At 49.2% G+C, this 16420-nt stretch overlaps 1 protein-coding gene across 2 annotated transcripts in view; it reads right to left on the reverse strand.

Moving 5' to 3' along the window:
• Window positions 1-16420, reverse strand: part of ANO10 (anoctamin 10) — a 121448-nt gene that overhangs the window by 25716 nt on the left and 79312 nt on the right. For both annotated transcript variants that reach the window (XM_054594803.1, XM_054594802.1), the window contains exon 12: window positions 6014-6130. In XM_054594803.1, coding sequence (XP_054450778.1) covers window positions 6014-6130 — 117 coding nt within the window. The remainder of the gene's footprint in view (window positions 1-6013; window positions 6131-16420) is intronic.

Raw genomic sequence — 16420 nt, forward strand, 5'->3', positions numbered from 1 at the left:
ATTAGGAAAATGCTCAATTTTATTCTGTTTCATGGCCTATTCAGTAAGTTCAACAAATAAAAATAAATCTGGTTCTGATTTGGCCATGTTTCTTACATCTGGGAAAGTAATTAAGATACACACACTTTCAATTTTTCTTAGAAAACCAGGGGAATAAGTAGCAATTATATAGAAATTTACCAGTGAAGACAAAAATAATCAAAAGCTTCCTAGAGCTCTAGTGAAGCATCTTATTTTAATGTCTAGATGCCTCTGTGCATTTTGAAGAATGTTTTCTCTAGTGAGAACGGAGAAGGCTGGGGAAGGATTGAAAGGATTCACGGTAAAGAAAGGATTGTCCCAAGGCCTGGTAGGAGGTCCTTCCAAGTGCTCACATCCAATTCCTTAGAATGTGTTCTCTTCCCTGGCAGTCCCAGGCAGGCGTATGACCAGTTGCCAGAATACCTATTTTAAGATCTCTCTTTTTTTTTGTCCAAGGACATCATTTGTCATTTACTTAAAATATTAGCTTTTCAACTAGGTACATGTCAACAAATTCAGTTTGATTAAGTGGAGATTTATTCGTAGTCTGCTGGGCACCCGGCCCTGTGCAGGGTGCGGGGACACAGGCGGAAGACATCACCTGGCCAGGTGCAGTGAGGTGAAAGCACATAAACGGGCCCCAGGTCCCCAGGTCCCACGCAAAGGGAAGACGCGTCCCCCCCACCCCGGGCATGGGTGGGGCCTGTGGAGCAATAGCCGAGTCCCAGAGTAGCAGGGGCTGCAGAGGCGCCAGGAGCCAGGATTTGCTACAGCATGGATCACCTTTGAACGAAGTTAACCTCCATAAACTGGAGTAAGTTACGTGCAAATGGCGAGCAGGCCCTGCCCCAGGGCCTCATCTGAGGAGCCACGGCTCCAGCAGGAGGCTCAGGCCAGAGCGGGGCTCACGGGCTGCCCATGCAGCCGGCACTCCTGTTACTGTTACTGCCCAGCTGGGGTCAGGTCAGGGAAGCAGGTGGGGTGGCCACAAAGGTGGAGTTGTGGCTCGTCGTCGGTTTTACCAAAAAATGGTACCATTTTTATCCCATAATTCCTTTCTGGTTTGCCCAGTGATGCAGGGCACTCAAGCATGAGGGGTCCACCATCACCACCACCACCGCCGCCGCCACCGCCACCGCCATGACCACCGCCACCACCTCCCCACTGCCCTGCTTCCCACTCTTAGTCACACTGTCTCCCTCCAGCCACACTTGACCTTACATGGTTGGCAGCATTTTCCTCGGATCCATTTTGGTGTTGGGGAAACATGTGTGACACAGGTCAAGTCACTCACCCTGAAGCTGCCCAGGGCTGTGAGACAAACCACCTGACACAGGAAAAGTGACAGATCGGCTCAGAAGGCCACCTGAATCCTGACATACTTTGGACTTTGCTCTACCTTTGCCTGGGGTTTCCTGAGCTGGGACCAGACTTGGGTCCTGGGAAGCGGGCCGCCCCCTCCCCAGGGTCTGAGGCTCCGGCCCCGCCTGCCCTCTGCTTTCCTAGAAGCCAGTTCTTTATCTGGACGCAGCGTTTCATTCTGAAGGACGTGCTGACAGATCAACGTGTGATTACATAATCAACAGTCAAATACTTCGTACCCTCACTATGTGGGTAAAACCTGGACCTTTCCCTTAGAGATGCTCATTTATCTACTGTAACTTGAGAGAACAAATGCAGGGGAAGAAAAGGCCAGAGGCTCTCGGGAACTGTTGTAACTGGTTTGAGTACATGTGTCCCCAGCAAACAAAGACACTTCATAATCCAGCAGGCCACTGGCCTGCCTTCTCAAGGGCCCCATCTTAAAGTCCTTATCCTGTTCCTTCAACTGATCTCCTAAGCTGCTACTTTTCTCGAAGGCTCCATCTGGACCCAGTGCTCTGGCTTCCGCGGGCGTGGTGGCACTGGAAGGGCTGGCTGCCCAGAGGCCGGTTCGAGCGGTGGCCGAAGCCAGGCTGTCGAGGATGTCCTGTCCCTGTGCTCCAGGCCACCCCGTCGAGCGACTCCTTTCTACTTTTAACTGGATCTTAAAACTACTGAGAGTTGAATAAATCAATTTGAAAATAAATAAGAAGGCATCACTACAATGATATTTACTGTCTAGAATTCTTTGTAAAGGTCTCACCAACTGAAGCCCAATCATCAAAAGATGCCCTTTGCAAAGCAAACAGTTTTACCTTCCCCAGCGGCCTCTCACCTTGGGTACATCTGATTTGCTCACATGTTAAAAAACCCCAGTTTCCTGTCTGACACGACAAGAGAACAGTTTCCAGGACCTGCCCCCGTTCATTCCCACACTCACCACGGCCCCAGCCGTCGCAAGCCGAGAGGAGTAATGAACCCACCAAGCAGGCGCTTCTCCACGCGGGCCCAGGCTCCTACGCTAGGATCACAGAGGTGCTGGGTGTTGACGTGGAAGCCTGAGCCTTCCCACGGACCGCGGGGCCCAGCCTCTATTTTATAAAACAAAACTGAGGTGCACAGAGGCCACCTGGCTCGTCTACAGCGGCTGAACTCGGCCCAGAACTCACTTCTTCCCAGCACTCACCTGACCACGCCTGGGATCTATCTTTGCTGGGGGTTTGCGGTGGGGGGCATGGAGCGATAAGAAGGGTTTTATAAATGTAGGTGACTCCCCCCTCCCCAGATCTAGGGAATAAGAAACTTCAGGGTAGCCCTGGCTGGGTATCTCGGTTGGTTCAAGCACCATCCTCCTACGCCAAGTTGCGGGTTCAATCCCCAGTCAGGGCACATACTAGAGTCAACCAGTAACTGCATCAATGAGTAGAAAAACACATCCATGTTTTTTCTCTCTCTCTAATAATAAAATAACAACAACTTCAGGGTGTGGGGTCTAGGCACGTGTATTTTTCAAAGTTCTACATTCAAGGTATGCAGCCCAACTGAAGAACTCTGATGACTTACAATTTCTCAATTGTTTTGTCCATAAAGTGGGAACTGAGTTGAAAAGTAGCAATTCAAATATAAATTAAACATAAGAACTAATCCTATGTAATAATTTCTATGGACAAGTTTACTATCAATTTCTGGTCACTTCATAGTGAGTCTGGGGAGAGGCCAGGCATTAGTAAGATTTATTCTTAAGTATGTTTTCAATAATTCCGTTTGCGACCTGAGGCACCGGCTGCTAGGACAGGGCGGAAGCCCGCCCTGCCTTCGCCACGTGGGAGCAGCTCAGTGAGTCGAGGCTCCACTTATTTACAAAGCAGAGAGTTAAATGTCAGATTAAAGAGAAATAAGGAAAATTCTATATCCTAGAAATGTCAATAGTTCAGCAAATAAACGGAAGACACGCTAGTTAATTTGAGTTTCTGAAAAGCACAGGCAGGTGACCTTTCATACCTAGAACCGTCTGGACTTTGGGGCCCCAGGACGGCGGGAAAGGTGAGGTCAAACCTCTGCCTCCAACTGACAGCGGCACAGGCTTGGGCCCACTCAGCAGTGCCGACCATGCAACCCAGCCCTGGGCCAGCACGGAGCGAGAGGCGGGGCCGCTGCAACAGATCTCCGCGCAGCTTCACCCCGGGCCTTGTGCTCTCAGCTTGTAATTTTATCAAGACAGTAGCAGAGGGAGGACCACTTTTCCCTGTCTGCAGTCCAGGTCCTAAGAAACCCTGACTCCTGCCCACTGAAAGGCTGGGGACTTCTGAGCCATGCACGTACTGCTTTAGTCACCTGGAGTGCAAGCTAGGAACGCCCTGTCTGAAGGCATTTGACAAACGTACCGAGTCAAACCCTTTTGGACATGTCTGTCCCTCCAGAACTCTAACAGCAAAGCTGGCACCAAAGTCACGTTTTTCTTAGAAGGTGGTGTTGGATCAGAGAACCACGTCTATGACTCAGAAGACTTATAGCTCAGGGAGACTTAACATCTTTTGGATTTTTTTTCTTCTTTTTAAGTTAATAGGGGATAGAATTTTGGTTAGTGTTCCATTTCTCAATGGAGATGAGTGTAAATAAATTTTGCCATTAAATTAGGGCTTTACTTCACTGTCAGGTGGGGAGTATCTGAAGACAGGGAAATCGAGGAGCTGAGATGACTAGAGAGGCCAAATTCACAATGAACACCAACGTCCGTGAGTCTTCCAAAGGCAAATGCAGCAGGGCTTTTAGGTGAGTGTGTTCCGTGGCCTGAGACATGTAAGTAATATCCAACATCAATGAAGTCTCTTTCAGACAAATATGTGATGGCGTGAAACCCTGAGCGGGAGGAAGGCTTCACCGGCACAAAGCCCGCCTGGCCGCGACCCGGAGCTCAGGTGAGCTCGCGCCAGACGGAAGCTGCTGCCCCAAACTATAAAACCTCACTGAGAGCGCAGTCAATGGGGAAAGCTCCGCCAAAGACAATGCTTAACAATTTAAAATATTTTTGCTTCATGCCTCTTAAAATTTTGGGGTGCTGTGTGCCCTCCCACACAACATTAGGTCAACATCTAAAATATTCATCAAAAAATTAAATAGTTGCAAAAATGTAAAATTTTCTTCTGGACTGACAGGTCATTATAATTATTATTGATGCATTAATGATTTTAACATTTTATGAATATGGTATACGCTTTGATAAACAATTACGTGACCTAAGTTTCTGGATACATTGTAGACATGCATCTCCTAAGGGGACGATTCGGTTTTGGTGGGCGGGAGACTGGGGCGCCTTGGTGGGGTGCAGCTTAGCCCCTGCCACCTCTGTGTTGAAAGGCGCTCTGTCGCCCGGAGGGTTTTCACCCCGGGGACACGGCACACGGTAGGGTTCCAGATGCTGAGAGGTGCGCCCTTTCTGCACAGTGCGGGGAGGACAACTGCGAAAGGAGAGGTGGCGCGGGCGGCCGGGGGAGCCGGGGCACGTGGGCCCCTCAGGCAGTTACGTCTTAGGAAGGAGGACACGCGTAAGTTGAGGATCGGCGCTTGGGGGACCTTCCGATGGCCTGTGCCCACACGCTCCTTGCGAAGTCGAAGGAGCGTCGCTGTGTGGTGGGGGCTGTGCTCTGCCCGCCCCTCCGGTTCACCGGCTTCTCTGCCCCTCACCCACGGGGCCTCAGCCTCTTGTTTAAATGAGAGCTGAACAACTAGTTTACAATACTGAAGGGGGTGCCAAGTTCACAGCCTGCAGGCCTGCCCTGGCCTTGGTCTCCCTCTGACCTTGAGGTTTACTGAGGAATTTATAAGCAAATTCCACGTGCCTCGTATGGCATCTTGGTTTTCCCACTTGATTCATGGCCTCAACTTTATGTGTAAAATATATATTATGTGAAAATAACTTTATTCTAAAGATTTGATCTGCTGTTTAGGTTCTTTTCTTTTAAAAAAAAAAGCATATGATTGCTTGTTAAAAAAAAAAAAAAAAAAAAGGAGGAAGGAGGGGGAAGAAGAGTGTGTGAAGGATGTGCCCAGTGAGTCTGAAAATGTCACTGGGGACGTTGAGGAATTATTCAGACCCCCAACACGAGGGAGCACTGGTGAATTCCAGCATGATATTTTTATTCTCTCTTTTATTTTTTTTGGTCTCTAGTAGAATGTGGAAGTCACTGGGAAGAGGTTTCTGCTTCTTGGCATTTTTTGCTGTTTCTGCCCACACTTTCTTGTTCTCTCTCACTCTGCCAGATACTCAGGATTCTGTTTACTCACTTCTTCTTGCTCAACGTTTCTGTAGGAGGCAGATTTAGAAACTGCGGGGCGAGGCCCCAGGGTGACTCTTGGAAATCTCTGTTCTTTTTGCTGAATGCCAGCTCTATTCTTTATTGAACATTGCTTGAATATCTTTGTTTTGCTTAGTTTATTTAGTTCATTAAACCTCTTTGTTGCTCATATCATTTGGACACTGGTTTTGTTACGCCACCCTAAGCTGGGGACTTTTGTAGTCATCTGAACTGTAAGGTCCAGGCAGAAGGACATGCTGAGAGTGAGTCCTCTCAGTTCTGTCTCCTGGCATTTGCTAAAGAAATACAGTTATTCTCAGGACAGTTGCCCTTACCTGCTGCTTCAGTGCCTCCAAAGACTCAAATTCCAATCTGGCCAGTTTCATCTGGATGTGTCGTGGTTTATCAGGAATGGCAAACGCAAGGATAAACTTAAAAGCCAGGAGTGCATGCTGAAAACAAGAAAGAGTACATGTTGACATGCCACGTTAGACCATATGTGCAAGGAAACAAAGTAGTAGCTAAGCAATCTGCAATCCTTCTCAGTAATCTGGGGCAATTTCTAATTGCTGGCCTGTAATGTATCAAAGATCCACCAGGCCCATGAATTATATTTAAGCCACCCCACTGCAGCCCTTTCAGTAATTACTGACTTACTTTGCTTATTATTTTAAAGTTAGTTATTCCCTTAGATTGACAGTATAGGCTACCCTCAATGTTTTATAGAAAAAAGAAAAAGATTATTCTGGAAAGTCTTCTACAAAGTGATTTTCCCCCCACTATTTGTATCTTAATAACCAAAGCATCTTACCATACAACATTGCAGAGTCAACTCATTCTTTGCCCAACTATATCCTCCCTTGTGCTAGGCTTCAGGTTGAGTTACAAGAAACATACATCTTAAACATGAGGTGCCTTGAATCCTCTGCACCCTCAACAGTGTCTGATGTAGCTTCACGGAGATGCATCCTTTACAATACGCAGAGGGTACCCGTTACGGCATGGGAAGCTTACGACTTGGCTGTTTTACCTCCTTTCCACCTCAACATCATAAAGAGGTTCTCTATACCATCAGGCTAGGAGATTTATAGTTATGCTTCTTTCTTTGCAGAACAGAAATAAGCCAGCAGGATGTTTCCATTGGTAAGCCCATTCATAGATGCACAACCTCAACTTACTGATAGGTCTCCAAGTCTGGCATTATTTTGTGACCCAGGATTAACACCCATAGAAATCTGAATGATCAAGACACTAAAGTTGCCTCTTTGGTGATAGCATGAATTATTAAATATTAAATGCTGTGAGAGGATTTTAAAGGTAAGAAATTAAAAGGCACAGGAAATACCAGTGAAGGAGGTGGAACAGCCTCTAAGAAATGTTGCATTGAATTAGTAACAGCAACAACAAAGATAGCTGAAAAAAAATGAATGAAGTTTTTACTGTGATATTTTTAAAAGGAAGATGGGGATCAATAACATATGGATGTTTCCTGGGAGACGCTTGAAATAGGAAGTCAACATCACACCAGAACAAGCAATAATTCAATCCAAAGACTTGAAAATCGGCAGAACCTCAGGGCAGACCAGGCGTTGCCTGGTATCAACAAGCAACCTGGAGAGGCCAGGGATGCGCAGCCTTCACGGAAACACAACTTCCATGACCAAAGTCACTGGAAGACACTGATGAGGCGTCTGTCACAGGAACACGAGGAGACCACAGAGCCTGGGTCAGGTGACATTGTATGTTATAACTCTGAACTAACTGAACTGCATTATTAACAGGGGCCAGAATACAGCCTACAAAGAATAAGTGAGTCATTCAGAAAAAGCAGTGCCGTGCCATTATTTCATTCCATTAGAATGCCGAGCTATGATTTCACCCAGCTGCTGCATTGGAAAGATCAGGCAAGGAATAAACAACTTCATGCATGAAAAGAGATCTTCCCTATTTTTCGGAAGCCACGTGCCCTCCAGCTACCAGGGCCCCTCCGTGGCACAGTCGCGGCCTCTTTCCCTCTCCCCTACCACATGTGTGCCCACTTCCTCCTCCTCAGAGTCTCGGTGGGAATCAATGAGAAAAAGACCCCGCTGGGGTCTCCCCTTGCAAGGAAGGTGCTCATAACATGCGTCAGCTCTTCGCCCTGGTTTCCTTTGGATGGTGGCACTACAGGTGACCTCTATCTTTTGTCTTTGGCAGATGTGCATTGCTTTTACATGAGGAAAAACCGCTTATGTGAGAAAGAACACAGGAATTCCTCACTTAACGAGCGAGTCCCACGTGCCCTGTCGGGCTCCGACCCCGCCCACCTGGCCACGCCCGTGCAAAGGCCCAGGAGACCGACTGAAACCAGACAACTCATGACTCAGGGAGTCTGGCGAGCACCATCTATTCATTCGTGCTGCAAATACATAGAGAGCATTTATAAAGGGCCACACCGCTCAGACGGCGGCCTTCTGCCGCCACACCCTTACCTCCCTGAACCTCCTGTCACGGTGACCTGCGCCAACCCCGCCACCTGGCTGCACATCCAGAAGTTACGCCAACTTGACAGGTTTTCTTGGTGTAAACATATCATTTTTAAAAAGTGAAAACACCCCTGAGAGGGTCAGGTCAGGGAGCATCTGCGCTCACAGGTACCTTGTTAATTAATCGATTAGCTGGCGCCAGTCAATGCTTTCTCTCCGTCCTGCCCCCACCCCCGGTGACCCTGAGTGCTTGGGACCGGCGTGGGGTAGGCGCCACAGCAGCTTTGGCAGTAGGGCCCCCGCCTCAAGGAAGCGGGGTAAAGACGCGCAAAGGAAGCGGGGGAAAGATGCGCAGCAAAGAGCAACATTGTCTCAATGGCCAGGCAAGGACAATGCAGACATCTACCCAGTTTCAAAAGGCTCATTCTAAGAAAACCTTGTTTATACATACAGCAAATCTGTTTCAAGGCTAGAAACCACTTTATGCTAACTGAACTGAGAAAAGGAATTATAAAAAGCATTTTAGCTATTTTTACTTGTTTTCGTAAATACAAGAAAACCTAAGATGAAACAGGAATCTGCACAGATTTAAAAGAACAACACACTCAGAATGAATAGTTGGGTGGGCTTTTCATAGCCTGTTTATGAAAAGAGAAGACAATTTCTGGGCCAGGACTGTAATTTTTTGCCAACAATCTTCTTTTAAAGTAAAACGCACACAACTCTATCCTAACCAAGGTGAAGGAGAAACGAAAACACTGGTGGGGGGGGGGGGGGTGTGAGGGACAGACTTTGAAAGCTGATAAATACAAAGGAGTTGGCTCCTCATAACAATACGCTTCAAGCAGCGACTACAGGATGCCTCGGTGAGAGCCCGGGGAGAACAGGCACAGCAGTTTCCTGGTGTCGGAGGTAAAGCACCGCCCACTCTGCCAGCAGCGCACCCCTCACCTGTGGTCACCGCAGGGCCGGCCGACTCCTGGGAGTCTCGTGCCAGGTGCACAGAGAGTGAGCAGAACCATCTCATCTTACAAAGGTTAGAAAACTCATGAGATGATCGACAGTAGCAGCTGTGTTTATAGCCGTGTGTCCCCAACCCTCTCTTCCAAAATAGAAAATGCAAATTAGAGCTGAGTTCTTGAAATTCTGAAAAGCTCATCTGATTTCTACGGTGGTGTGTCTGCCATTGCACCTCTCTCCACTCGGAGCCAGCCACCACGGAATACAAGAGACTCCTCCAGGAAAGCGTTCTCTGCTGATTGCCAGGCAAGTCACACGCCAAATACCAGTTAATAAGCCATGGTTAAGGGAGCCAAGATTTCTAAAAATTACGGAATTAGGCTCTGAAGGGGAAAAAAAGCTCGGAAATTTTCATTTTAAGACGGTAGCACACATACACTTCTTCCAGCTCCCCAAGGTCCCCTGAAATGACAGGAGTATATATTCTAAAGAAATGAGACTGGAAAACAAGAAAATTTGCCAGAACTTCTGATGGAGCAGAACGTGCAGCTCCAGTCTCCCCGACACACAGGGCGGACCTCCCAAAGGAGCCCAGAGCAGGGCCAGCCTCGTGTTCAATCCCACAAAAGCAGGAGGGTGGGCCAGGGAGTCACGCCCAAGTGAATGCATCAGGGCGCTGCCTCCAGGAAGCTGGGGCCACAGGGAGCCTTCCTCAGGCTGCCTTGTAAGAGAGTAACTGCACGTTCTCCTCTCGCACTCAAGCCAGAGGCTTGTCCTTTAAAGGAAGTGTGTGGTCTTCTGGGAGGGCGCCTTGCGTAGGGCTGCTGGGCCCCAGGGAGAAGCTGAGCCCAAGGTCGTGGCAGACTCCTACTAAAGACCTGAGGCCACGGTGACGTCAGCACGATGGCAGAATAAGAGGCCCACACCTCGTTTCTTCACAGGGACATCAACTTACAATAGCAGCAATGTTCGGTCCAAAGAGCGTTTCTGAGAACTCTAGAAACCAGCTCAGGAGCTGCAGGACCCCAGGCCGGCACTAAGCCAAGAAGAGCTTCACTGAAACAAGTAAGAAAGACCTCTGGATTTTGCCTGTGGTAGCCCTTCCTCCAAGCTGGCACAGTGACTAGGAATCTTCTCTGAAGTCTCAAAGGGGGCTTCTGGCACCGTGTCTTCTGATCCCCACACCTGGTGGGTCACTGACGGACCCTGAGAGACGCCATTGGGGCGGGACAGCGCCTGCCACATGAGGGCATTGTGTTCCTGACTAAGGTCTGCACCTGGAGCACTGAGGGTGCACAGAGGGCACCGAAGGGGGTCGCCGGTGTTGTAAACAGCCTGGACCACTGGTACGTCCACATGGGCTATTTCACTTCCCAAGATAGTCAAGCGAATGAGAAGTTGGCCCTGACAGGTTAATAGAAAGCTGAAATCTTAAACAGAGCAATGGGATAATCTTAGGAGGCTCCGTTAAAACAATGAGCAACAAGAGAGTAATTGATTAGTATAAAAACACAAAAAGTTTTTTACCTCCTTTCCCTCATCTCACTACTTAATAGAACAATAGCGCAAAAAGAAATGCCAATTAGACCAAATCAATAGAAGGAAATAATTTAAAGGGCTGCAAACAAATAAATTAATGAAACTGAAAGTCTTATCCATTCTTCCTTTCAAAAATATAATCTCCATTGTAGGGACTTGTTAATGGAAGAGGCTCCTCAATAGGGGAGAGACGCTTGTGGGGGGGTTGTCATGTGTCACTGGGGCGAGAAAAGCTGGCTTTCAAGGCTTTGGATCCCCGCGTCTCCAAAGAACACCCCTTCTCCAGCATGCAAGCGATTCACACATGTAAAGCTCATTCTCCTGTTCAGGGCCACTTTCATGCACAAAGCAGTTTCTGGGCCAGGCCTGACGGCCATGAAAGGAAGTGTCATCTGAAGGAGGGTTATGTTTTGTTTGGAGTTTGGTTTGTTTTTTCAACAATTATTTTGATCACTTGACAAGGAGAAAAATCAAGCAACACGTAACCGAGTGCCCGGCAATGTCCCCCAAGGCCTGGCAGCAAAGGGCTGGCTATGCGGAGACTGTGGTTTCCTTTCACCGCCTACTTGCTTGGTTCGCTGTAACTGGGTCATGAAGTGAGAGATTAAATCCCACCAGAGGGACGCACGTACGTGACCACTAAGCCATTCGCCACAAAGGCCAGCCATGGTGCGCTCCAGGGGCCACGGGAGGCTGGTGGCTCCACCACAACGCCAGGAGGACACAGTCAGCCACCTGAGGTCGCCTGCCGCGTGCTTGCCTGGCCAGCGACAGAGGGGGAGGAGGGCGGGACAGAGGAGACTCCCGGTGGCGAAGTCTCGTAGGAAACGGAGTCACTGTTTTCCGGGTGCAGTCCGGGGCCCGCTGCGCTGTCCCTTATCTCCTGGCCTCCCGAAGCATCCTTTCCACTCAGAGATATTCAGGGAGAGCAGACATGGAAGAATCTCTGACGCTTGGAAAGCAGCAGAGAGGGCTTCAGGCGGCAGGTACTGAGGGGAGACTTCCTCCCCCACCACCATGGTGACAGCTGCATTACCTTCCTGGTTCATGGCCTCCACGTGGCACAAGACGGAGACCCCAGGATGGCTCTCTGTTCAAGGACTTTGTCTCCTTCCCTTTAAGTCTTTGGGTTTTTTTTCTAGTTTTTGTTTTGTTTCCTTTTCCTGCTAATTTACATGATATGGCCAGGGGAAGAGTTTGTTCAGCACAGAAATAAGTGAGTTGGCAACTAGTCTTATTCAATACCACTTCCTTGAGTCCTATCTGTGAAATAAAGGTACCTGGCATTTCTTTGACACTGTGGGACAATAGCCCTGCCTCGTCTCCTGGGTTCCGCCTTCCCGCTCTGGGCCAGCGCCGTTCGCCGAGGTCCCCACGGGACCCTGGCCGGCCTCTGGAGCGCGCCCCCGCCAGGGGACGCCACTTCTGTCCTGTCTGCCCGGCCACGCTTCTTTCTCCTCTTCCCCCGGCCACTGTCCTCCTTTCCTCCTGCTGTGCTGCACGGTCATTGCAAAGCTCAGCGGGTCTGGGGGAAGGAAATAGAGACTAAGAACTGCCCCATGAGGACAGCCTGACGGACAGTGAGGCCTGCGGCCATCATCAGAAACGCAGCGATAGTAGCGCGGAGGGAACCTGAGAGCCTTTCCATCCCAGTCTTCCCTTCAGGGGGCCAGAAACAGACCTTCAGGGACTATGCCTCAGAGCCAAGAGCGAAGTTCTGGGTGGTGGTCTCTGAGCAATTGGTGGGGGTGGGCGAGCATAAGCTTAGGGATGAGGTGGCCCTCTGTGCAGACACCTCCTGCAGGACACAGTGCAAGCCAGTGAGCCACCCGAGCCTTGCTGGTCTCGTGGGACATGCCCTCTGCCACTCCTGCTACATGGTGAGTAGTCGAGACAGAAAAAGGCTCATTTCTAAAATCACTACCTTACTATTTTGTTAAATTGATCTCACTGAACTCAGTCTGGGCCTCTAGACCTTGGTGGTAGTCATTAACTAGTTAGGTATTCTTCTGAAGAAAGAAATTATGCAAAGGCTATTAGTGTCCTTCAAAGAAGCCTTCTAAGAATCAGATGGTATCTGTTTATAATGAAAAGAGAAAGCACTCCCTTTTCCTTTTGATCTTTGTATGTATTTTTTAAAAGATTTTATTTATTTATTTTTAGGGGGGGAAGGGAGGGAGAAGGAGGGAGAGAAACAGCAATGTGTGGTTGCTCCTCGCGCGCCTCCTACTGGGAGCCTGGCCCACAACCCAGGCATGTGCCCTGACTGGGAATTGAACCAGCGACCCTTTGGTTCCCAGGCTGGCATTCACTCCACTGGATAACACTAGCCAGGGTTGTGTGTCTTTTTTAATCCCATTAACACTGGTCATCTGCATATACAAATGTCCTGCCGAAGGCCACATGTTGCTACCTGCAGTTTCAGAAGCGCTGCTGAGCACACGTGCCCACCCCAAACATGCTTCCAAACTGAGAGCCTCTTCTGGGAAAGAGGGGCTTTATAGCGCCAGCAGCGAACCACACCAGTGGCCCCGGCCGATTACCTGGGGGACAGGGACGAACGGCCTTGGTCTGCAGAGAGGAGAAGCCCGGAGGGCGGGAGGCTGGTGGGAGGTGCTGAGGGTCTGCCTGCTCCACCTCGGACCTCTCGCTGCCGCTGTTACTAATTACTGAGCAAATGATTAGTCTGCTTAGTTACTGAATCATTCTGCTTCATGCTTCCCTGGAGCAGGATTTAGCATTTTTACTACTAAACATATGCTTCAATTTACTATTTCTGTAACTGACAAATTTATAAAAACCAAGTGAAATCTCCTCAAAAAAGACTTAGGAGCTCTTCTGATTTCAGCCTCCACTCGTCAAGAGCTCAGAAATTGTCACTCCTGCCAGTACAACAAGAAAGGCCTGACAAACTGAAAGTCAACTGCATTTCCTGGACCTGCTGGAGAACTGAGGGCAAGTCACCACCCCACATTCTGGAGAGACGGGAGGGCACATCCAGAGAGATACAGTGACCACGGTCTACTTAGCTGGAACAGAAGCTGCTGGGAGTATAAAAGGGCAGGAACCCTTAAATGGTCATTCTGATGATTGCCGGTGGCTGAGTGTGACTAGCATGGGCGACAGCCACTAAGGGCTGCAGTGTTAAGGGGCGTGCCCGCTCACAGGCTTTCCCTGCAGGCGCCCTGCCAGGATCTCCTGATAGGACACAAGGACCCGCCCCGCTCGGGTCTCACCGCCGGGGGAGACGGGTAGGCACCACGAAATGCCATTCAGAGCCTTCTCCACAAGAAAGGCTCACTCTCCGGGAAAAGACCGTGGCCTGGCGCCCGCGGGAGTAAGCAGACTCCTCCCGGCTTGGGCCCCCAGCCTGCCCGGCTCACCGGGGGAAAGCAAAACCAAACACAATCCCCAGGCAATGGGCTTCAAGGAAACAGACTGGGAAACCTGCAGCGGGGGCAGGAAAAGCAATGGCCGGGGGGCAGGGGTGAGGGCGGCGGGCGCAGGGAAGCTACACCACCCAAGGAACACTGACTGGGGCCATGGTCCTAAATCGCAGTGCCAGCGAACAGCCAAGATTGAACGAGGAGATTACAGAATGCACCCGGCCCACCACCCCGTCGCACACCAGCCGCGCCCCAGTGTAAGACGGCGGGTTCCGAGCACGGGAGGGCTAGACACAGGCTCTCTGAGGAGAACATCGGGGAGCCCTGCGCAGATAGGGCAACAGGAACGAGGAGACACTAGAGGGCCTTGAAGCCTCTGGTCTCTCAGGTATCCCCAGTCAAAACAGACAGCGCACGCAGCCCACATCCTGGCCAGGGTAACAAACCCTCACAGCTCAGACCTGTTAACCGCAGGGCGACTGCCTGGCAGAGCACATCGGGCTTCCCGCCACGAGTTACATGCCACGTGGAAGGCAAGAGAACACGCCTGGCACAGATGAAGAGGCCAGCGGAACCATCCGAACCAGGCTCGGACACAGCGCATTTTGGACAACTCCAAAACTGTCAGACAGGGAATTTAAAATAAGTATAATGAGTAACTGCTGAGAAAGAAAACACACATGCCCAAGTAAGAGCAGGGGTATGACAAAGGGACACAGGAGCCAACTAAAAGCATCCCCAGTGGCCAACACTGGAACAATTTCAGCAACAAAATAAAGTAGCATTGCATAAAAAACAATATAAAATACATATTTGTCTTTTTATTATTGAGATCTTGATATGTTCTAGATGTAAGTCCCGTATCAGATAGATATGATTTGCAAAAACTTTCTTCCTTCTGCGTGTTTTCCCTTTCTTGACGGTGTCCTAAGAAGAACAAATTTTGTACTTCATAAATGTTATAAACTTTCATGATGTCCAGATTATCTATTTTTTCTTTTGTTGTTTGTACTTTTGGTGTCCTGAAAAACTATTGCCTAATTCAAGGTCATGAAGATTTATACCTATGTTTCTTTTAAGAGTTTTATAGTTTTAGCTGTTACATTTAGGTCTCTGATCCATTTTGAGTTACTTTTTATACAGTATTAGACAGGAGTCCAGCTTCATTCTTTTACATGTGGCTCTCCACTTGTCCCAGCACCGTTTGTTGAAGGGACCATGATTCCCCCGCACATTGAATTGCCTCGGCACCATATGTCTTGAAAACCCTAAGCTGGGTTTATTTCTGGACTCTCAGTTCTATGCTATTGGCCTGTGAGTCTATCCTATGCCAACATCACAGTGCATCCTGCTTAGGGCGACTGCTAACATGCATTCATCCATCAAAAATGCTCACTGGGTACCATGGCGTATTAGGCACTGTTCCAGTTGCTGCAGAAGCTAAACCGAATGGAAGCTCAGTTGGAGCTTCCCTTCAAGGAGGGGAGAGAAAATTAAACTTTATATAAATAATATGTCCATTATGTCAAGGAATGACGAGTACCACTCATGAAGCAAAGGAAGGGAAGTTGCAGGAGGACTAAGATGTAGCCAGGAGAGGCCGTGCCCAGAAGGCGAGTTTCAGTAAGCAAAGACCCGAAGGAACTAAAGAGCTGGGCACGCTGCCTTCTGGGGGAAGCATTTTAGGTCCAGGGAAAAGCTAATATCAAAGTTCGGAGGCAGGAGCCTGACTGGCTGCTCACGGAACACAGAGCCGGGCCAGAGTGTCCAAGTGGAATGAACGCGGGGAGAGCCGAAGATGAAGGCAGAGTAAGGAGATGAACATGAAGATGAAAAGGAAGACAGACGTGGGGCCAGATGCTGCGGGGCCTTGTAAGCCATTGTGAGGACACCGGCCTTACTCTGAAGGAGAAGGAAGCCAGCTGGAGGTTTCCGGGTGCAGGAGCGACAGGCCCAGGTTAAGGCTGGTAACAGAATCGCTCCAGGGCTGTGCTGAGACGAGACCCAAGGGGGAGAGGGAAGATGCGGGGGAGACCAGATCATGCCATGGCTGACACCAGAGATGGCGGTGGCTTGTGCCTACGCCACTGGAAGGATGAAGCCACTGCTGAGATGGCAAAGTCTGCAGAAAGGAGGTTTGGGGGCAGCAAGAGCTTATCTTTGGGGGGCGGGGAATGGGTGAAGGGAATCAAAGGTACAAACTTCCAGTTATAAACCAAGTAAGTCATGGGTGTGTAAGGTAACGATACTTAATAATACTGGATTGCCTTTTTGAAAGTTGCTAAGAGAGTAGATCATAAAAGTTCTCATACACAAAAATTCTGTAGCCATGGTAATGGATGTTAATTAGACTCACTGTGGTGATCATTTTGCAATACATACAAATAGTGAA

This window comes from Pteronotus mesoamericanus, unplaced genomic scaffold, assembly GCF_021234165.1.
Source record: "Pteronotus mesoamericanus isolate MK-2021 breed Mesoamerican mustached bat unplaced genomic scaffold, CSHL_Meso_final scaffold_533, whole genome shotgun sequence".
Lineage (NCBI taxonomy): Eukaryota > Metazoa > Chordata > Mammalia > Chiroptera > Mormoopidae > Pteronotus > Pteronotus mesoamericanus.